Below are 23,457 nucleotides of genomic sequence, written 5' to 3' on the forward strand. Positions count from 1 at the left end.
AATCAACCGGTGAACAGCTCTGAGACGAGAGAGAGAGAGAGAGAGAGAGAGAGAGAGAGAGAGAGAGAGAGAGAGAGAGAGAGAGAGAGAGAGAGAGAGAGAGAGAGAGAGAGAGAGAGAGAGAGAGAGAGAGAGAGAGAGAGAGAGAGAGAGAGAGAGAGAGAGAGAGAGAGAGAGAGAGAGAGATACCTAAAAAAAAAAAAAACTCTTACTTATTACCTAGTATTACTATTTAATTAGCGGGTAAAGTATTTTCACTCTGCCATTGTTAGACATGTATTAATTCATTAGTAATTGTTCCATCTTTGTGCCTCGTGACGAACACTGACCAAAAATATCCTGTATTTAGTATACTGAGACAATAATTGTCATTTCTGCCTACTTTTTTAAATATATTTTTTAATTCCTCTACATCTTTTCTTGTTTTGTTCCCAGGTGGTGTGCAAGCACCTTGGTTTTGACCCCAGCGTTGTGTCAGACTACCAGTTGTTAGGGGGTATCTCCGAAGCTGCTAGAGTCTACTACAACTACACAGGAAACTGTCCCTGTCTCAACACCTCCTCTACGGCTACAGGGAACCTGGGCTTCATCGGCTGGTACTACCAGGTAACACAAACTCACAGGCTGTTTCTAAAATGGCACCCTATTCCCTATATAGAGCTCTGTTCAAAAGTAGTGCGCTAATTAGGGAATAGGGCTCTGGTCAAAGGTCGTGCGCTAATTAGGGAATAGGGCTCTGGTCAAAGGTCGTGCTCTAATTAGGGAATAGGGCTCTGGTCAAAGGTCGTGCTCTAATTAGGGAATAGGGCTCTGGTCAAAGGTTGTGCGCTAATTAAGGAATAGGGCTCTGGTCAAAGGTCGTGCTCTAATTAGGGAATAGGGCTCTGGTCAAAGGTAATGCTGTGTATATTTAATGTGTATTTAATCATCAGAGTCATGGAGGTGTATTTAATCAGAGTCACGGCGGTGTGTTTAATCAGAGTCACGGCGGTGTATTTAATCATCAGAGTCACGGCGGTGTATTTAATCATCAGGGTCACAGCGGTGTATTTAATCAGGGTCACAGCGGTGTATTTAATCAGAGTCACGGCGGTTTATTTAATCAGGGTCACAGCGGTGTATTTAATCATCAGAGTCACGGCGGTGTATTTAATCAGGGTCACAGCGGTGTATTTAATCAGAGTCACAGCGGTGTATTTAATCAGAGTCACGGCGGTTTATTTAATCATCAGAGTCACAGCGGTGTATTTAATCAGAGTCACGGCGGTGTATTTAATCAGAGTCACGGCGGTTTATTTAATCAGGGTCACAGCGGTTTATTTAATCATCAGGGTCACGGCGGTGTATTTAATCAGAGTCACAGCGGTGTATTTAATCATCAGAGTCACGGCGGTGTATTTAATCATCAGAGTCACGGCGGTGTATTTAATCAGGGTCACAGCGGTGTATTTAATCATCAGAGTCACGGCGGTGTATTTAATCAGAGTCACAGCGGTGTATTTAATCAGGGTCACAGCGGTGTATTTAATCAGGGTCACAGCGGTGTATTTAATCAGAGTCACAGCGGTGTATTTAATCAGAGTCACGGCGGTGTATTTAATCAGAGTCACGGCGGTGTATTTAATCATCAGAGTCACGGCGGTGTATTTAATCATCAGAGTCACAGCGGTGTATTTAATCAGGGTCACGGCGGTGTATTTAATCAGAGTCACGGCGGTGTATTTAATCATCAGAGTCACGGCGGTGTATTTAATCATCAGAGTCACAGCGGTGTGTTTAATCAGAGTCACGGCGGTGTATTTAATCATCAGGGTCACAGCGGTGTGTTTAATCAGAGTCACGGCGGTGTATTTAATCATCAGAGTCACAGCGGTGTGTTTAATCAGAGTCACGGCGGTGTATTTAATCATCAGAGTCACGGCGGTGTATTTAATCATCAGAGTCACGGCGGTGTATTTAATCAGAGTCACAGCGGTGTATTTAATCAGAGTCACGGCGGTGTATTTAATCAGAGTCACAGCGGTGTATTTAATCATCAGAGTCACGGCGGTGTATTTAATCAGAGTCACAGCGGTGTATTTAATCAGAGTCACGGCGGTGTATTTAATCAGAGTCACAGCGGTGTATTTAATCATCAGAGTCACAGCGGTGTATTTAATCAGGGTCACAGCGGTGTATTTAATCAGAGTCACAGCGGTGTGTTTAATCAGAGTCACAGCGGTGTGTTTAATCATCAGAGTCACAGCGGTGTGTTTAATCAGAGTCACGGCGGTGTATTTAATCATCAGAGTCACAGCGGTGTATTTAATCAGAGTCACGGCGGTGTATTTAATGTGCTAGCACGAGCAGCAGGAGCTTCCTTCTTTTGCGGGAGTGAAGTGACAAACTGTCCAAACTCAGAATAAAATATACTTCCCAAAAATAAGATGGTCGCTGTGGTGGAACGTTGATTTTGATTGGTTATTTTCTGCATTTATCAGAGTCCCATCAGGCACTGTCCATGTTAACAGGATCAGGTAGCTTGATTTCAGATGTGTCCATGGAAACAGGATCAGGTGGCCTGATTTCAGATGTGTCCATGGAAACAGGATCAGGTGGCCTGATTTCAGATGTGTCCATGGAAACAGGATCAGGTGGCCTGATTTCAGATGTGTCCATGGAAACAGGATCAGGTGGCCTGATTTCAGATGTGTCCATGGAAACAGGATCAGGTGGCCTGATTTCAGATGTGTCCATGGAAACAGGATCAGGTGGCCTGATTTCAGATGTGTCCATGGAAACAGGATCAGGTGGCCTGATTTCAGATGTGTCCATGGAAACAGGATCAGGTGGCCTGATTTCAGATGTGTCCATGGAAACAGGATCAGGTGGCCTGATTTCAGATGTGTCCATGGAAACAGGATCAGTAGAGAAATTGTTCTTCTTGCAAAGCGTGTAAACGTTTAAACCAAACTATTATATTAATCTGACTATCCACAATAATCTCATTATTGTGTGTATGTAACCGTACAATATATTTTTTGGCTTAGTTGTGGTCAATTTACAGTGTTCAAAATTATTATATTTATGTCCCCCCCGTCCCCCGACTATCTGCTCCAACCAAACTCGTCCCGAGGCTGAATGTAGTTCCCTACCCCTGGAATAGAGAATATTAGTTCCCTGCCTCTGGAATAGAGAATATTAGTTCCCTACCTCTGGAATAGAGAATAGTAGTTCCCTACCTCTGGAATAGAGAATATTAGTTCCCTGCCTCTGGAATAGAGAATATTAGTTCCCTACCTCTGGAATAGAGAATAGTAGTTCCCTACCTCTGGAATAGAGAATAGTAGTTCCCTACCTCTGGAATAGAGAATAGTAGTTCCCTACCCCTGGAATAGAGAATATTAGTTCCCTGCCTCTGGAATAGAGAATAGTAGTTCCCTACCTCTGGAATAGAGAATAGTAGTTCCCTACCTCTGGAATAGTAGTTCCCTACCTCTGGAATAGAGAATAGTAGTTCCCTACCTCTGGAATAGAGAATAGTAGTTCCCTACCTCTGGAATAGAGAATAGTAGTTCCCTACCTCTGGAATAGAGAATAGTAGTTCCCTACCTCTGGAATAGAGAATAGTAGTTCCCTACCTCTGGAATAGAGAATAGTAGTTCCCTACCTCTGGAATAGAGAATATTAGTTCCCTACCTCTGGAATAGAGAATAGTAGTTCCCTACCCCTGGAATAGAGAATAGTAGTTCCCTACCTCTGGAATAGAGAATAGTAGTTCCCTACCTCTGGAATAGAGAATAGTAGTTCCCTACCTCTGGAATAGAGAATAGTAGTTCCCTACCTCTGGAATAGAGAATAGTAGTTCCCTACCTCTGGAATAGAGAATAGTAGTTCCCTACCTCTGGAATAGAGAATAGTAGTTCCCTACCTCTGGAATAGAGAATAGTAGTTCCCTACCTCTGGAATAGAGAATAGTAGTTCCCTACCCCTGGAATAGAGAATAGTAGTTCCCTACCTCTGGAATAGTAGTTCCCTACCTCTGGAATAGAGAATAGTAGTTCCCTACCTCTGGAATAGAGAATAGTAGTTCCCTACCTCTGGAATAGAGAATAGTAGTTCCCTACCTCTGGAATAGAGAATAGTAGTTCCCTACCTCTGGAATAGAGAATAGTAGTTCCCTGCCTCTGGAATAGAGAATATTAGTTCCCTACCTCTGGAATAGAGAATAGTAGTTCCCTGCCTCTGGAATAGAGAATAGTAGTTCCCTACCTCTGGAATAGAGAATAGTAGTTCCCTACCTCTGGAATAGAGAATAGTAGTTCCCTACCTCTGGAATAGAGAATAGTAGTTCCCTACCTCTGGAATAGAGAATAGTAGTTCCCTACCTCTGGAATAGAGAATAGTAGTTCCCTACCTCTGGAATAGAGAATAGTAGTTCCCCTACCTCTGGAATAGAGAATAGTAGTTCCCTACCTCTGGAATAGAGAATAGTAGTTCCCTGCCTCTGGAATAGAGAATATTAGTTCCCTACCTCTGGAATAGAGAATAGTAGTTCCCTGCCTCTGGAATAGAGAATAGTAGTTCCCTACCTCTGGAATAGAGAATAGTAGTTCCCTACCTCTGGAATAGAGAATAGTAGTTCCCTACCTCTGGAATAGAGAATAGTAGTTCCCTGCCTCTGGAATAGAGAATAGTAGTTCCCTACCTCTGGAATAGAGAATAGTAGTTCCCTACCTCTGGAATAGTAGTTCCCTACCTCTGGAATAGAGAATAGTAGTTCCCTACCTCTGGAATAGTAGTTCCCTACCTCTGGAATAGAGAATAGTAGTTCCCTACCTCTGGAATAGAGAATAGTAGTTCCCTACCTCTGGAATAGAGAATAGTAGTTCCCTACCCCTGGAATAGAGAATATTAGTTCCCTACCTCTGGAATAGAGAATAGTAGTTCCCTACCTCTGGAATAGAGAATAGTAGTTCCCTACCTCTGGAATAGAGAATAGTAGTTCCCTACCTCTGGAATAGAGAATAGTAGTTCCCTACCCCTGGAATAGAGAATAGTAGTTCCCTACCTCTGGAATAGAGAATAGTAGTTCCCTACCCCTGGAATAGAGAATAGTAGTTCCCTACCTCTGGAATAGAGAATAGTAGTTCCCTACCTCTGGAATAGAGAATAGTAGTTCCCTACCTCTGGAATAGTAGTTCTCTACCTCTGGAATAGAGAATAGTAGTTCCCTACCCCTGGAATAGTAGTTCCCTACCTCTGGAATAGAGAATAGTAGTTCCCTACCCCTGGAATAGAGAATAGTAGTTCCCTACCTCTGGAATAGTAGTTCCCTACCTCTGGAATAGAGAATAGTAGTTCCCTACCTCTGGAATAGAGAATAGTAGTTCCCTACCTCTGGAATAGAGAATAGTAGTTCCCTACCTCTGGAATAGTAGTTCCCTACCTCTGGAATAGTAGTTCCCTGCCTCTGGAATAGTAGTTCCCTACCTCTGGAATAGAGAATAGTAGTTCCCTACCTCTGGAATAGAGAATAGTAGTTCCCTGCCTCTGGAATAGAGAATATTAGTTCCCTACCTCTGGAATAGAGAATAGTAGTTCCCTACCTCTGGAATAGAGAATAGTAGTTCCCTACCTCTGGAATAGAGAATAGTAGTTCCCTACCTCTGGAATAGAGAATAGTAGTTCCCTACCTCTGGAATAGAGAATAGTAGTTCCCTACCTCTGGAATAGTAGTTCCCTGCCTCTGGAATAGAGAATAGTAGTTCCCTACCTCTGGAATAGAGAATAGTAGTTCCCTACCTCTGGAATAGTAGTTCCCTACCTCTGGAATAGAGAATAGTAGTTCCCTACCTCTGGAATAGTAGTTCCCTACCTCTGGAATAGAGAATAGTAGTTCCCTACCTCTGGAATAGTAGTTCCCTACCTCTGGAATAGTAGTTCCCTACCTCTGGAATAGAGAATAGTAGTTCCCTACCTCTGGAATAGAGAATAGTAGTTCCCTACCTCTGGAATAGAGAATAGTAGTTCCCTACCTCTGGAATAGAGAATAGTAGTTCCCTACCTCTGGAATAGAGAATAGTAGTTCCCTACCTCTGGAATAGAGAATAGTAGTTCCCTACCTCTGGAATAGAGAATAGTAGTTCCCTACCTCTGGAATAGAGAATAGTAGTTCCCTACCTCTGGAATAGAGAATAGTAGTTCCCTACCTCTGGAATAGTAGTTCCCTACCTCTGGAATAGAGAATAGTAGTTCCCTGCCTCTGGAATAGAGAATAGTAGTTCCCTACCTCTGGAATAGAGAATAGTAGTTCCCTACCTCTGGAATAGTAGTTCCCTACCTCTGGAATAGAGAATAGTAGTTCCCTACCTCTGGAATAGTAGTTCCCTACCTCTGGAATAGTAGTTCCCTACCTCTGGAATAGAGAATAGTAGTTCCCTACCTCTGGAATAGTAGTTCCCTACCTCTGGAATAGAGAATAGTAGTTCCCTACCTCTGGAATAGAGAATAGTAGTTCCCTGCCTCTGGAATAGTAGTTCCCTACCTCTGGAATAGAGAATAGTAGTTCCCTACCTCTGGAATAGAGAATAGTAGTTTCCTACCTCTGGAATAGAGAATAGTAGTTCCCTACCTCTGGAATAGAGAATAGTAGTTCCCTACCTCTGGAATAGAGAATAGTAGTTCCCTACCTCTGGAATAGAGAATAGTAGTTCCCTACCTCTGGAATAGTAGTTCCCTACCTCTGGAATAGAGAATAGTAGTTCCCTGCCTCTGGAATAGAGAATAGTAGTTCCCTACCCCTGGAATAGAGAATAGTAGTTCCCTACCTCTGGAATAGTAGTTCCCTACCTCTGGAATAGAGAATAGTAGTTCCCTGCCTCTGGAATAGAGAATAGTAGTTCCCTGCCTCTGGAATAGAGAATAGTAGTTCCCTACCTCTGGAATAGTAGTTCCCTACCTCTGGAATAGAGAATAGTAGTTCCCTACCTCTGGAATAGAGAATAGTAGTTCCCTACCTCTGGAATAGAGAATAGTAGTTCCCTACCTCTGGAATAGAGAATAGTAGTTCCCTACCTCTGGAATAGAGAATAGTAGTTCCCTACCTCTGGAATAGTAGTTCCCTACCTCTGGAATAGAGAATAGTAGTTCCCTACCTCTGGAATAGTAGTTCCCTACCTCTGGAATAGAGAATAGTAGTTCCCTACCTCTGGAATAGAGAATAGTAGTTCCCTACCTCTGGAATAGAGAATAGTAGTTCCCTACCTCTGGAATAGAGAATAGTAGTTCCCTACCTCTGGAATAGAGAATAGTAGTTCCCTGCCTCTGGAATAGAGAATAGTAGTTCCCTGCCTCTGGAATAGAGAATAGTAGTTCCCTGCCTCTGGAATAGAGAATAGTAGTTCCCTACCTCTGGAATAGTAGTTCCCTACCTCTGGAATAGAGAATAGTAGTTCCCTGCCTCTGGAATAGAGAATAGTAGTTCCCTGCCTCTGGAATAGAGAATAGTAGTTCCCTACCTCTGGAATAGAGAATAGTAGTTCCCTACCTCTGGAATAGAGAATAGTAGTTCCCTACCTCTGGAATAGAGAATAGTAGTTCCCTACCTCTGGAATAGAGAATAGTAGTTCCCTACCTCTGGAATAGAGAATAGTAGTTCCCTACCTCTGGAATAGAGAATAGTAGTTCCCTACCTCTGGAATAGTAGTTCCCTACCTCTGGAATAGAGAATAGTAGTTCCCTACCCCTGGAATAGAGAATAGTAGTTCCCTACCTCTGGAATAGTAGTTCCCTACCTCTGGAATAGAGAATAGTAGTTCCCTGCCTCTGGAATAGAGAATAGTAGTTCCCTACCCCTGGAATAGAGAATAGTAGTTCCCTACCTCTGGAATAGAGAATATTAGTTCCCTACCTCTGGAATAGAGAATAGTAGTTCCCTACCTCTGGAATAGAGAATAGTAGTTCCCTACCTCTGGAATAGAGAATAGTAGTTCCCTGCCTCTGGAATAGAGAATAGTAGTTCCCTGCCTCTGGAATAGAGAATAGTAGTTCCCTACCTCTGGAATAGAGAATAGTAGTTCCCTACCTCTGGAATAGAGAATAGTAGTTCCCTACCTCTGGAATAGAGAATAGTAGTTCCCTACCTCTGGAATAGAGAATAGTAGTTCCCTACCTCTGGAATAGAGAATAGTAGTTCCCTACCTCTGGAATAGAGAATAGTAGTTCCCTACCTCTGGAATAGAAATGTAGTTCCCTACCTCTGGAATAGAGAATAGTAGTTCCCTACCTCTGGAATAGAGAATAGTAGTTCCCTACCTCTGGAATAGAGAATAGTAGTTCCCTACCTCTGGAATAGTAGTTCCCTACCTCTGGAATAGAGAATAGTAGTTCCCTACCTCTGGAATAGAGAATAGTAGTTCCCTACCCCTGGAATAGAGAATAGTAGTTCCCTACCTCTGGAATAGAGAATAGTAGTTCCCTACCTCTGGAATAGTAGTTCCCTACCTCTGGAATAGAGAATAGTAGTTCCCTACCCCTGGAATAGAGAATAGTAGTTCCCTACCTCTGGAATAGAGAATAGTAGTTCCCTACCTCTGGAATAGAGAATATTAGTTCCCTACCTCTGGAATAGAGAATAGTAGTTCCCTACCTCTGGAATAGAGAATAGTAGTTCCCTACCTCTGGAATAGAGAATAGTAGTTCCCTACCTCTGGAATAGAGAATAGTAGTTCCCTACCTCTGGAATAGTAGTTCCCTACCTCTGGAATAGAGAATAGTAGTTCCCTACCTCTGGAATAGTAGTTCCCTACCTCTGGAATAGAGAATAGTAGTTCCCTACCTCTGGAATAGTAGTTCCCTACCTCTGGAATAGAGAATAGTAGTTCCCTACCCCTGGAATAGAGAATAGTAGTTCCCTACCTCTGGAATAGAGAATAGTAGTTCCCTACCTCTGGAATAGAGAATAGTAGTTCCCTACCTCTGGAATAGAGAATAGTAGTTCCCTGCCTCTGGAATAGAGAATAGTAGTTCCCTACCTCTGGAATAGAGAATAGTAGTTCCCTACCTCTGGAATAGTAGTTCCCTGCCTCTGGAATAGAGAATAGTAGTTCCCTACCTCTGGAATAGAGAATAGTAGTTCCCTACCTCTGGAATAGTAGTTCCCTGCCTCTGGAATAGAGAATAGTAGTTCCCTACCTCTGGAATAGAGAATAGTAGTTCCCTACCTCTGGAATAGAGAATAGTAGTTCCCTACCCCTGGAATAGAGAATAGTAGTTCCCTACCTCTGGAATAGAGAATAGTAGTTCCCTACCTCTGGAATAGAGAATAGTAGTTCCCTACCCCTGGAATAGAGAATAGTAGTTCCCTACCTCTGGAATAGAGAATAGTAGTTCCCTACCTCTGGAATAGAGAATAGTAGTTCCCTACCTCTGGAATAGAGAATAGTAGTTCCCTACCTCTGGAATAGAGAATAGTAGTTCCCTACCTCTGGAATAGAGAATAGTAGTTCCCTACCTCTGGAATAGTAGTTCCCTACCTCTGGAATAGAGAATAGTAGTTCCCTACCTCTGGAATAGTAGTTCCCTACCTCTGGAATAGTAGTTCCCTACCTCTGGAATAGAGAATAGTAGTTCCCTACCCCTGGAATAGAGAATAGTAGTTCCCTACCTCTGGAATAGAGAATAGTAGTTCCCTACCTCTGGAATAGAGAATAGTAGTTCCCTACCTCTGGAATAGAGAATAGTAGTTCCCTACCTCTGGAATAGAGAATAGTAGTTCCCTACCTCTGGAATAGAGAATAGTAGTTCCCTACCCCTGGAATAGAGAATAGTAGTTCCCTACCTCTGGAATAGAGAATATTAGTTCCCTACCTCTGGAATAGAGAATAGAAGTTCCCTACCTCTGGAATAGAGAATAGTAGTTCCCTACCTCTGGAATAGAGAATAGTAGTTCCCTACCCCTGGAATAGAGAATATTAGTTCCCTGCCTCTGGAATAGAGAATAGTAGTTCCCTACCTCTGGAATAGAGAATAGTAGTTCCCTACCCCTGGAATAGAGAATAGTAGTTCCCTACCTCTGGAATAGAGAATATTAGTTCCCTACCTCTGGAATAGTATTAGTTCCCTACCTCTGGAATAGAGAATAGTAGTTCCCCTACCTCTGGAATAGAGAATAGTAGTTCCCTACCTCTGGAATAGAGAATAGTAGTTCCCTACCTCTGGAATAGTAGTTCCCTACCCCTGGAATAGAGAATAGTAGTTCCCTACCTCTGGAATAGTAGTTCCCTACCTCTGGAATAGAGAATAGTAGTTCCCTACCTCTGGAATAGAGAATAGTAGTTCCCTACCCCTGGAATAGAGAATAGTAGTTCCCTACCTCTGGAATAGAGAATAGTAGTTCCCTACCTCTGGAATAGAGAATAGTAGTTCCCTACCTCTGGAATAGAGAATAGTAGTTCCCTACCTCTGGAATAGAGAATAGTAGTTCCCTACCTCTGGAATAGTAGTTCCCTACCTCTGGAATAGAGAATAGTAGTTCCCTACCTCTGGAATAGAGAATAGTAGTTCCCTGCCTCTGGAATAGAGAATAGTAGTTCCCTACCTCTGGAATAGTAGTTCCCTACCCCTGGAATAGTAGTTCCCTACCTCTGGAATAGAGAATAGTAGTTCCCTACCCCTGGAATAGAGAATAGTAGTTCCCTACCCCTGGAATAGAGAATAGTAGTTCCCTACCTCTGGAATAGAGAATAGTAGTTCCCTACCTCTGGAATAGAGAATAGTAGTTCCCTACCTCTGGAATAGAGAATAGTAGTTCCCTACCCCTGGAATAGAGAATAGTAGTTCCCTACCCCTGGAATAGAGAATAGTAGTTCCCTACCTCTGGAATAGAGAATAGTAGTTCCCTACCTCTGGAATAGAGAATAGTAGTTCCCTACCTCTGGAATAGAGAATAGTAGTTCCCTACCCCTGGAATAGAGAATAGTAGTTCCCTACCTCTGGAATAGAGAATAGTAGTTCCCTACCTCTGGAATAGAGAATAGTAGTTCCCTACCTCTGGAATAGAGAATAGTAGTTCCCTACCTCTGGAATAGAGAATAGTAGTTCCCTGCCTCTGGAATAGAGAATAGTAGTTCCCTACCTCTGGAATAGTAGTTCCCTACCTCTGGAATAGAGAATAGTAGTTCCCTACCTCTGGAATAGTAGTTCCCTACCTCTGGAATAGAGAATAGTAGTTCCCTACCCCTGGAATAGATAGTAGTTCCCTACCTCTGGAATAGATAGTTCCCTACCTCTGGAATAGAGAATAGTAGTTCCCTACCTCTGGAATAGAGAATAGTAGTTCCCTGCCTCTGGAATAGAGAATAGTAGTTCCATTTCAGATGCATATTTCTCTTCAGGGTCTTCCAGATCAAGGAATGTATTTGTGAGGACCCTCTAGTCTGGTCCTCTGTATGGACCCAGTTAGTCTGGGCCTCTATATGGACCCAGTTAGTCTGGGCCTCTGTATGGACCCAGTTAGTCTGGTCCTCTATATGGACCCAGTTAGTCTGGTCCTCTGTATGGACTCTCTAGTCTGGTCCTCTATATGGACCCAGTTAGTCTGGTCCTCTGTATGGACCCAGTTAGTCTGGTCCTCTGTATGGACTCATCTAGTCTGGTCCTCTATATGGACCCAGTTAGTCTGGTCCTCTGTATGGACCCAGTTAGTCTGGTCCTCTGTATGGACCCAGTTAGTCTGGTCCTCTGTATGGACCCAGTTAGTCTGGTCCTCTATATGGACCCTGTTAGTCTGGTCCTCTGTATGGACTTTCTAGTCTGGTCCTCTGTATGGACCCAGTTAGTCTGGTCCTCTATATGGACCCAGTTAGTCTGGTCCTCTCTATGGACCCAGTTAGTCTGGTCCTCTGTATGGACCCAGTTAGTCTGGTCCTCTGTATGGACCCAGTTAGTCTGGTCCTCTATATGGACCCAGTTAGTCTGGTCCTCTGTATGGACCCAGTTAGTCTGGTCCTCTGTATGGACCCAGTTAGTCTGGTCCTCTATATGGACCCAGTTAGTCTGGTCCTCTGTATGGACCCAGTTAGTCTGGTCCTCTGTATGGACCCAGTTAGTCTGGTCCTCTGTATGGACCCAGTTAGTCTGGTCCTCTGTATGGACTCTCTAGTCTGGTCCTCTGTATGGACCCAGTTAGTCTGGTCCTCTATATGGACCCTGTTAGTCTGGTCCTCTCTATGGACCCAGTTAGTCTGGTCCTCTATATGGACCCAGTTAGTCTGGTCCTCTGTATGGACTCTCTAGTCTGGTCCTCTATATGGACCCAGTTAGTCTGGTCCTCTATATGGACCCAGTTAGTCTGGTCCTCTGTATGGACTCTCTAGTCTGGTCCTCTATATGGACCCAGTTAGTCTGGTCCTCTATATGGACCCAGTTAGTCTGGTCCTCTATATGGACCCAGTTAGTCTGGTCCTCTATATGGACCCAGTTAGTCTGGTCCTCTGTATGGACTCTCTAGTCTGGTCCTCTATATGGACCCAGTTAGTCTGGTCCTCTGTATGGACTCTCTAGTCTGGTCCTCTGTATGGACCCAGTTAGTCTGGTCCTCTGTATGGACCCAGTTAGTCTGGTCCTCTGTATGGACCCAGTTAGTCTGGTCCTCTGTATGGACCCAGTTAGTCTGGTCCTCTGTATGGACCCAGTTAGTCTGGTCCTCTGTATGGACTCTCTAGTCTGGTCCTCTTTATTTGTGGGGACCCTGTTAGTCTGGTCCTCTATATGGACCCAGTTAGTCTGGTCCTCTGTATGGACTCTCTAGTCTGGTCCTCTTTATTTGTGGGGACCCTGTTAGTCTGGTCCTCTGTATGGACCCAGTTAGTCTGGTCCTCTGTATGGACCCAGTTAGTCTGGTCCTCTGTATGGACTCTCTAGTCTGGTCCTCTATATGGACCCAGTTAGTCTGGGCCTCTATATGGACCCAGTTAGTCTGGGCCTCTATATGGACCCAGTTAGTCTGGTCCTCTATATGGACCCAGTTAGTCTGGTCCTCTGTATGGACCCAGTTAGTCTGGTCCTCTGTATGGACTCTCTAGTCTGGTCCTCTATATGGACCCAGTTAGTCTGGTCCTCTGTATGGACCCAGTTAGTCTGGTCCTCTGTATGGACCCAGTTAGTCTGGTCCTCTGTATGGACCCAGTTAGTCTGGTCCTCTGTATGGACCCAGTTAGTCTGGTCCTCTGTATGGACCCAGTTAGTCTGGTCCTCTTTATGTGTGGGGACCCAGTTAGTCTGGTCCTCTGTATGGACCCAGTTAGTCTGGTCCTCTGTATGGACCCAGTTAGTCTGGTCCTCTGTATGGACTCTCTAGTCTGGTCCTCTTTATTTGTGGGGACCCAGTTAGTCTGGTCCTCTTTATTTGTGGGGACCCTGTTAGTCTGGTCCTCTTTATTTGTGGGGACCCTGTTAGTCTGGTCCTCTTTATTTGTGGGGACCCTGTTAGTCTGGTCCTCTTTATTTGTGGGGACCCTGTTAGTCTGGTCCTCTGTATGGACTCTCTAGTCTGGTCCTCTTTATGGACCCAGTTAGTCTGGTCCTCTTTATTTGTGGGGACCCTGTTAGTCTGGTCCTCTGTATGGACTCTCTAGTCTGGTCCTCTTTATTTGTGGGGACCCTGTTAGTCTCTACAGTAAAATGTTTCGATGTCTGAAGAGCAGTAGGTCACCTTGGTTTCAGTCCTTAACTGCTCCTTTCCCCCTCTCCCTCCCTCAGGCGTGTACAGAGATGGTGATGCCGCTCTGCACTGACGGGGTGCAGGACATGTTTGAGCCCCAGGACTGGAACTTCCAGGCCTTCTCAGATGAGTGTCACTCCCTGTTCGGGGTGCGTCCACGGCCTGACTGGGCAGACACCGTTTACGGAGGACTGGACATCGCTTCTCACAGTAACATCATCTTCAGGTAAACTAACAGCTGCTGATTTTACTGAGTGAGGGACAGAAGATTTACCTGTGACCGTGTAACTAGAGATTGCGACTGGAATTGTTCCCGGACACGTCAATCTAACTTGGACCATGGCTAAGTACAGCCCTCGCCATGTGTTATTTACCATAATTAACAGGTTCTCATGTCTTATAGCTTAAATAATACACTGTTACCCAGAGGTTCAGCCATCTTAATTAATACACTGTTACCCAATAGAGGTTCAGCCATCATAAATAATACACTGTTACCCAGAGGTTCAGCCATCTTAAATAATACACTGTTACCCAATAGAGGTTCAGCCATCTTAAATAATACACTGTTACCCAATAGAGGTTCAGCCATCTTAAATAATACACTGTTACCCAGAGGTTCAGCCATCTTAAATAATACACTGTTACCCAATAGAGGTTCAGCCATCTTAAATAATACACTGTTACCCAATAGAGGTTCAGCCATCTTAAATAATACACTGTTACCCAATAGAGGTTCAGCCATCTTAAATAATACACTGTTACCCAGAGGTTCAGCCATCTTAAATAATACACTGTTACCCAATAGAGGTTCAGCCATCTTAAATAATACACTGTTACCCAATAGAGGTTCAGCCATCTTAAATAATACACTGTTACCCAGAGGTTCAGCCATCTTAAATAATACACTGTTACCCAATAGAGGTTCAGCCATCTTCATTAATACACTGTTACCCAATAGAGGTTCAGCCATCTTAAATAATACACTGTTACCCAATAGAGGTTCAGCCATCTTAAATAATACACTGTTACCCAATAGAAGTTCAGCCATCTTAAATAATACACTGTTACCCAGAGGTTCAGCCATCTTAAATAATACACTGTTACCCAATAGAGGTTCAGCCATCTTAAATAATACACTGTTACCCAATAGAGGTTCAGCCATCTTCATTAATACACTGTTACCCAATAGAGGTTCAGCCATCTTAAATAATACACTGTTACCCAATAGAGGTTCAGCCATCTTAAATAATACACTGTTACCCAATAGAGGTTCAGCCATCTTCATTAATACACTGTTACCCAATAGAGGTTCAGCCATCTTAAATAATACACTGTTACCCAATAGAGGTTCAGCCATCTTAAATAATACACTGTTACCCAGAGGTTCAGCCATCTTAAATAATACACTGTTACCCAGAGGTTCAGCCATCTTAAATAATACCACTGTTACCCAGAGGTTCAGCCATCTTAAATAATACACTGTTATCCAATAGAGGTTCAGCCATCTTAAATAATACACTGTTACCCAATAGAGGTTCAGCCATCTTAATTAACACACTGTTACCCAGAGGTTCAGCCATCTTAATTAATACACTGTTACCCAGAGGTTCAGCCATCTTAAATAATACACTGTTACCCAATAGAGGTTCAGCCATCTTAAATAATACACTGTTACTGTCACATCCTGACCAGTATAAGGTTAATTGGTATTGTAGTTTGGTCAGGGCGTGGCAGAGGGTATTCGTTTTATGTGGTTCGGGGTGGTGTGTTTTGTTGAAGGGGCATTTGGTTTAAGTATTCCGGGGGTTTTGGGCACTGTTTGGTTTTCAGGTATTCTATGATTTTGTCTAGTATGTCTGTTTCTATGTTTGGTTAGTTGGGGTTGGGACTCTCAGTTGAAGGCAGGTGTTGTCTATCTGCCTTTGATTGAGAGTCCCATATATGAGGGTGTGTTTGTTATTTGTGGGTGATTATTCTGTGTATAGCCTTGTGCCTTACCAGACTGTTTTTTGTTGATCGTTCGTTCTTTGTTATTTTGGTGTTCATTTTGTATTTATTAAAAAGCAAGATGAGCATACACATACCTGCTGCGTTTTGGTCCTCCATTTCCAACGACAACCGTGACAGTTACTCAATAGAGGTTCAGCCATCTTAATTAATACACTGTTACCCAATAAAGGTTCAGCCATCTTAAATAATACACTGTTACCCAATAGAGCTTCAGCCATCTTAATTAATACACTATTACCCAATAAAGGTTCAGCCATCTTAAATAATACACTGTTACCCAATAGAGGTTCAGCCATCTTAAATAATACCCTGCTGTTCTCTGGATCCAGGATGCTGATTGGACAAGCAGCATTCCAAGCCGTGCTGTTTTGGCCGTTACAGGCACACTATGCCTGCAGACAGTTTCCATCTGAAAATGATCACTGCGCCTCCATAAGAATATCATGGTCATAGATGTGATAAAGGAGTCAGTGGAACGCGACGTTCCATTGACCCAGACGTTCCGTTGACCCAGACGTTCCGTTGACCAGACGTTCCGTTGACCAGACGTTCCGTTGACCCAGACGTTCCGTGTTGACCCAGACGTTCCGTGTTGACCCAGACGTTCCGTGTTGACCCAGACGTTCCGTGTTGACCCAGACGTTCCGTGTTGACCCAGACGTTCCGTTGACCCAGACGTTCCGTTGACCAGACGTTCCGTTGACCCAGACGTTCCGTTGACCCAGACGTTCCGTTGACCAGACGTTCCGTTGACCCAGACGTTCCGTTGACCCAGACGTTCCGTTGACCAGACGTTCCGTTGACCAGATTGGCTCACATTCAACAAATCTGATCTAACAAAGTGGATATTCGTCAAATGCTACATGATTTGTGTAGTGTAACAGGCCCACAATATGGTTACTGAAGTCCGATTTGGATATACAGTTGAAGTCGGAAGTTTACATACACTTTGGTTGGAGTCATTAAAACTTGTTTTTCAACCACTCCACAAATTTCTTGTTAACAAACTATAGTTTTGTCAAGTCAGTTAGGACATCTACTTTGTGCATGACACAAGTAATTTTTCCAACAATTGTTTACAGACTGATTATTTCACTTATAATTCACTGTATCACAATTCCAGTGGGTCAGAAGTTTACATACACTAAGTTGACTGCCTTTAAACAGCTTGGAAAATTCCAGAAAATGATGTCATGGCTTTAGAAGCTTCTGACAAGCTAATTGACATCATTTGAGTCATTTGGAGGTGTACCTGTGGATGTATTTCAAGGCCTGCCTTCAAACTCAGTGCCTCTTTGATTGACATCATGGGAAAATCAAAAGAAATCAGCCACGATATCAGAAAAAAATTGTAGAACTCCACAAGTCTGGTTTATCCTTGGGAGCAATTTCCAAACGCCTGAAGGTACCACGTTCATCTGTACAAACAATAGTACGCAAGTATAAACACGATGGGACCAAACAGCCGTCATACCGCTCAGGAAGGAGACACGTTCTGTCTCCTAGAGATGAACGTACTTTGGTGCGAAAAGTGCAAATCAATCCCAGAACAACAGCAAAGGACCTTGTGAAGATGCTGGAGGAAACAGGTACAAAATGATCTATATCCACAGTAAAACGAGTCCTATATCGACATAACCTGAAAAGCCCGTCAGCAAGGAAGAAGCCACTGCTCCAAAACCGCCATAAAAAGCCAGACTACGGTTTGCAACTGCACATGGGGACAAAAATCTTACTTTTTGGAGAAATGTCCTCTGGTCTGATGAAACAAAAATAGAACTGTTTGGTCATAATGACCATCGTTATGTTTGGAGGAAAAAGGGGGAGGCTTGCAAGCCGAAGAACACCATCCCAACCGTGAAGCACGAGGGTGGCAGCATCATGTTGTGGGGGTGCTTTGCTGCAGGAGGACTGGGGCACTTCACAAACTAGATGGCATCATGAGAGGGGACAATTATGTGGATATATTGAAGAAACATCTCAAGACATCAGTCAGGAAGTTAAAGCTTGGTCGCAAATGGGTCTTCCAAATGGACAATGACCCCAAGCATACTTCCAAAGTTGTGGCAAAATGGCTTAAGGACAACAAAGTCAAGGTATTGGAGTGGCCATCACAAAGGCCTGACCTCAATCCCATAGAAAATTTGTGGGCAGAACTGAAAAAGTGTGTGTGAGCAAGGAGGCATACAAACCTGACTCAGTTACACCAGCTCTGTCAGGAGGAATGGGCCAAAATCCGCCCAACTTATTGTGGGAAGCTTGTGGAAGGCTACCCGAAACGTTTGACCCAAGTTAAACAATTTAAAGGCAATGCTACCAAATACTAATTGAGTGTATGAAAACTTCTGACCCACTGGGAATGTGATGAAAGAAATAAAAGCTGAAATAAATAATTCTCTCTACTATTATTCTGACATTTCACATTCTTATAATAAAGTGGTGATCCTAACTGACCTAAGACAGGGAATTCTTACTAGGATTAAATGTCAGGAATTGTGAAACTGAGTTTAAATGTATTTGGCTAAGGTGTATGTAAACTTCCGACTTCAACTGTATTTGCTGCATAACATCCCTTTTCAGGTTTCGAATCAAATCAAATCAAATTGTATTAGTCACATGCGCTGAATGCAACAGGTGTAGAGCTTACAGTGAAATGCTTACCTACAAGCCTTTAACCAACAATGGAGTAAAAAAAAAATAAGAATAAGAGATAAAAGTAACAAGTAATTAAAGAGCAGCAGTGAAATAACAATAGCGATACTATATACAGGGGAAGTGGCTGCTAAATGCTATCTCCCATTCGTGTAAGCTGGTTAGCATAGCTAGCATACAGAAATCAGTGTTGGTAGTCAAAGTCGTTTTTGAACTGTAATACAGTTGATTTGTGACGATGACATAAATGTGTTGGGGTTGACATCCATACAAACATTATACTCAGATTTTTACCTCAACATAATGTGAAATATACATATACACAATATTCTAATTATAGGCTAATTTGGCTGGGGTGGGGGGGGGGGGCAATAAGGAGATTCGGTATCATTCCCCCACAGTATCTTTCCCCCCAATGCGTTTCCATGGCAATTCCATTGTTTTGGTTGAGTTTGATTTAACGAATCTACAGTATGTTGCTGTCTGTGGTTTTTACTATCTCTTGTATTTATCTCAACTCACACATTATTTCCCCAGGCTTCCAGTCTATCATTTAGTTTGTTACAGCGGGGGTTGATTTAAGCCTATCATTTAGTCTGGTACAGGGGGAGTTAATTTAAGCCTAGCATTTAGTCTGGTACAGCGGGGGTTAATATAAGCCTCACTGTCTGCCTGTCTGACCTCGGGAAACAATGTTTAACTTTTGAATTATCGATATCCGTACCATACATAGAATGAATGGTTCCCCAGACACGACAACTTTTTCCGAGCCAGTCGAAATCACACATCATCGTCATTATCGCGGACATATCCAAGTAAATGCAATAGAAAAAAAGGCTCAAAGAAAGGAAATTGCACTAGTGTCCTGTAATTCCAGGTTCAATGTTTGACGTGACTGAGTTAGCTGAGCTAGCTGAGTTAGCTGAGCTAGCTGAGTTAGCTGAGCTAGCTGAGTTAGCTGAGCTAGCTGAGTTAGCTGAGTTAGCTGAGCTAGCTGAGTTAGCTGAGCTAGCTAGCAGGTGACTAGAACGTTATCCAGCCTGAATAGCGACCATTTTGTTTAGAACCGACGACCAAGCCTTTTGCATAGCAACTATTTTAACATAATGAATGACTGGCAGGCATCTGTAGCAACATGACCAAAATAACTAACAACCAGAGTTTTGTCCAGACTATATCTTCTGGTGGAAGAATTACATTGTATGAATTTACTTATCAAAATAACTTTTAAATTAAAATATCAAATTTATTGTTATTTTAATATGTTGGCAACAGTTTTAGGCACACGTCGGGCCGAACGTTTAAGGCTATCACGTCGGGTCGAAGAACGGCATTTTCCTGTGACTGCTGTATCATGAATACACTGCCTCTTACCTGTGACTGTATTCATGCTGCAGCACTGCCTCTTACCTGTGACTGTATTCACGATTCAGCACTGCCTCTTACCTGTGACTGTATTCACGCTGCAGCACTGCCTCTTACCTGTGACTGTATTCATGCTGCAGCACTGCCTCTTACCTGTGACTGTATTCACGCTGCAGCACTGCCTCTTACCTGTGACTGTATTCACGATACAGCACTGCCTCTTACCTGTGACTGTATTCACGATACAGCACTGCCTCTTACCTGTGACTGTATTCATGCTGCAGCACTGCCTCTTACCTGTGACTGTATTCATGCTGCAGCACTGCCTCTTACCTGTGACTGTATTCACGATTCAGCACTGCCTCTTACCTGTGACTGTATTCATGCTGCAGCACTGCCTCTTACCTGTGACTGTATTCACGATTCAGCACTGCCTCTTACCTGTGACTGTATTCACGATTCAGCACTGCCTCTTACCTGTGACTGTATTCACGATACAGCACTGCCTCTTACCTGTGACTGTATTCATGCTGCAGCACTGCCTCTTACCTGTGACTGTATTCATGCTGCAGCACTGCCTCTTACCTGTGACTGTATTCATGCTGCAGCACTGCCTCTTACCTGTGACTGTATTCATGCTGCAGCACTGCCTCTTACCTGTGACTGTATTCACGATTCAGCACTGCCTCTTACCTGTGACTGTATTCACGATGCAGCACTGCCTCTTACCTGTGACTGTATTCATGCTGCAGCACTGCCTCTTACCTGTGACTGTATTCACGATACAGCACTGTCTCTTACCTGTGACTGTATTCACGATACAGCACTGTCTCTTACCTGTGACTGTATTCATGATTCAGCACTGCCTCTTACCTGTGACTGTATTCATGCTGCAGCACTGCCTCTTACCTGTGACTGTATTCATGATTCAGCACTGCCTCTTGTGCCTTATTGCTTAAATAGAGGTTAATCCATTTGATGTTATTCTATGTTAACTTTCTCTGCTTCACCTGCTTCACCTTTTGATCCTCCTTCCTTAAAAAAAGGTAATATAATGTGATTGATTGATCCCTCTCCTCTAAACTCTTACAGTAACGGTGGACTGGACCCGTGGTCAAGTGGCGGGGTGACCCGAAACATCTCGGACTCGTTGGTTGCCATAGTGATACCTGACGGAGCTCACCACCTGGACCTACGCTACAACAACGAGTATGACCCTCACACCGTTCTCTCAGCCCGCGTCCTGGAGGTGAAATACTTCAAACTGTGGATCACACAGGCCAGGAAACTACAAATACCAGGTTAAATCACTCTGAACAACAACTACCAAGCTAAATCACTCTGGATTACAACTCCCAGGTTAAATCACTCTGAACTACAACTCTCATGCTAAGTCACTCTGAACTACAACTCCCAGGTTAAATCACTCTGAACTACAACTACCAAGCTAAATCACTCTGAACTACAACTCCCAGGTTAAATCACTCTAAACTACAACTACCCAGCTATATCACTCTGGATTACAACTCCCAGGTTAAATCACTCTGAACTACAACTGCCAGGCAAAATCACTCTGAACTACAACTACCAGGCTAAATCATTCTGAACTACAACTACCAAGCGAAATCACTCTGAACTACAACTCTCATGCTAAGTCACTCTGAACTACAACTCCCAGGTTAAATCACTCTGAACTACAATTGCTAAATCAAACAGAACTAAAACTGCCAGACTAAATCACTCTGAACTTAAACACCCAGGGTCGGCCTGAAATTTCACCCTATTCCCTATATAGTGCACTACTTTTATCCAGGACCCCTAGGACTCTGGTCAGAAGTAGGGCACGAGATGCAGCCCCAGCCTCTCAAACTACCTGAAGCTAAAAGACCAGAGCATATAACATGTGGCTTTGTTGCAATGCCCACTCTAGCATACTACTAAAAAGGGAGCAATGTATTGAATGTGTATTCTAAGTGATATGCTAGTGTGGACGTTGAAACTAAGCCAATGTTTGCATCCCAAAAGTTACCCTATTCCCTATATAGTGCACTACTTTTGACCAGAGGCCCCTATGGACCCTCTTTTTTAAAAGGAGTTCACTATGTAGGGAATAGGATGCCATATAATACTCTACCACCAGAATGTACTGATGTATTTTCAGTGGAATATTGTTTTCAGATGTGATGAGTTTAAGGAAGAACTACTTGCACCAATAATCAGGTTTAGTTAAGTAGCTATTTCAATGTTGATGTATTGATTCCAATGATTGGTTACAGTGTTTTCTGTTTCATGACAAAGTCTTTTTTTTTTTACGAGTGTCAGAAAGGGCTAGAATATCAAATTTAAAACTAAAGAAATATTTTCTTTAATTTGAAAATTAAAGACATTTTCACATAACACCAGATTCAGTTACAGTATTTATGAATTGTGTTTAATTGAAGTTTGATAGCTTACACAAACTGTATATCAGAACAACACTTGTGTTTATTGGATAATTAGTACAGAAAATATTTATTTAACAACTCTCGTTAAGTGTTTACAATTCTTTGTAATTTACCATTTCTGTTAAACTAGAATTAGCATTAGTCAGTGATTCTAAAGGTTTTTCAAACAAACAATTGATAACATTCACTTGTAGTTTACAGTTTTTATACTACGGCATGAGTTGTATTTGGTCCAGGAATTGACCCATATTTAACAACAATGGCAGCAGAAGGGCTGGACCCAGCAGTGTCTCTCAATGTAGTGTTACCATGATTCATTGACTTTAATGGCTATGGCTGTTAATCAATATCCCTTTAATGTCTTACTGCTATTGCCATGTGTTGTGCCCAGATTAAAAGCAATTTTACTTTGATGCTGTTTCTGTCTATCTTTGGCAACTCTAAACTCACGAACGGAATACTCGCTAAATAAATCATGTGTGTACTACATTGAACATTCGAAAGATATGGATATTTGATGGACGAGTCATTGGCGTAACAATTATTCATGTGTAGACGTGCTGAAACATCAGAGGGCTACTTCTATAATCTATATATTCATCCCGTCTCGCTGAGCGTTCCCCGTCATTCTGAGCGTTCCCCGTCACGCTGAGCGTTCCCCGTCGTTCCCCGTCACTCTGAGCGTTCCCCGTCGTTCCCCGTCACACTGAGCGTTCCCCGTCACACTGAGCGTTCCCCGTCACGCTGAGCGTTCCCCGTGACTCTGAGCGTTCCCCGTCACGCTGAGCGTTCCCCGTCACGCTGAGCGTTCCCCGTCACGCTGAGCGTTCCCCGTCACGCTGAGCGTTCCCCGTCGTTCCCCGTCACGCTGAGCGTTCCCCGTCACTGAGCGTTCCCCGTCACTGAGCGTTCCCCGTCACGCTGAGCGTTCCCCGTCACTCTGAGCGTTCCCCGTCGTTCCCCGTCACGCTGAGCGTTCCCCGTCACGCTGAGCGTTCTCCGTCAGGCTGAGCGTTCTCCGTCAGGCTGAGCGTTCCCCGTCACGCTGAGCGTTCCCCGTCACGCTGAGCGTTCCCCGTCAGGCTGAGCGTTCTCCGTCAGGCTGAGCGTTCTCCGTCACGCTGAGCGTTCCCCGTCACGCTGAGCGTTCCCCGTCACTCTGAGCGTTCCCCGTCGTTCCCCGTCACGCTGAGCGTTCCCCGTCACTGAGCGTTCCCCGTCACTGAGCGTTCCCCGTCACTCTGAGCGTTCCCCGTCGTTCCCCGTCACGCTGAGCGTTCC

General features: G+C 43.6%; 1 protein-coding gene across 2 annotated transcripts in view; it reads left to right on the forward strand.

Annotated features, from left to right (window-relative positions):
- prcp (prolylcarboxypeptidase (angiotensinase C)) overlaps nucleotides 1-22,589 on the forward strand; it is a 47,737-nt gene extending 25,148 nt beyond the window's left edge. For both annotated transcript variants that reach the window (XM_045704146.1, XM_045704147.1), the window contains 3 exons: nucleotides 436-606; nucleotides 13,741-13,928; nucleotides 20,825-22,589. In XM_045704146.1, coding sequence (XP_045560102.1) covers nucleotides 436-606; nucleotides 13,741-13,928; nucleotides 20,825-21,038 — 573 coding nt within the window. In that variant the 3' untranslated portion in view covers nucleotides 21,039-22,589. The remainder of the gene's footprint in view (nucleotides 1-435; nucleotides 607-13,740; nucleotides 13,929-20,824) is intronic.
- The last annotated feature ends 868 nt before the right edge of the window (nucleotides 22,590-23,457 follow it).

The sequence above is a fragment of the Salmo salar genome, chromosome ssa20, assembly GCF_905237065.1.
Source record: "Salmo salar chromosome ssa20, Ssal_v3.1, whole genome shotgun sequence".
NCBI classification, from domain to species: domain Eukaryota; kingdom Metazoa; phylum Chordata; class Actinopteri; order Salmoniformes; family Salmonidae; genus Salmo; species Salmo salar.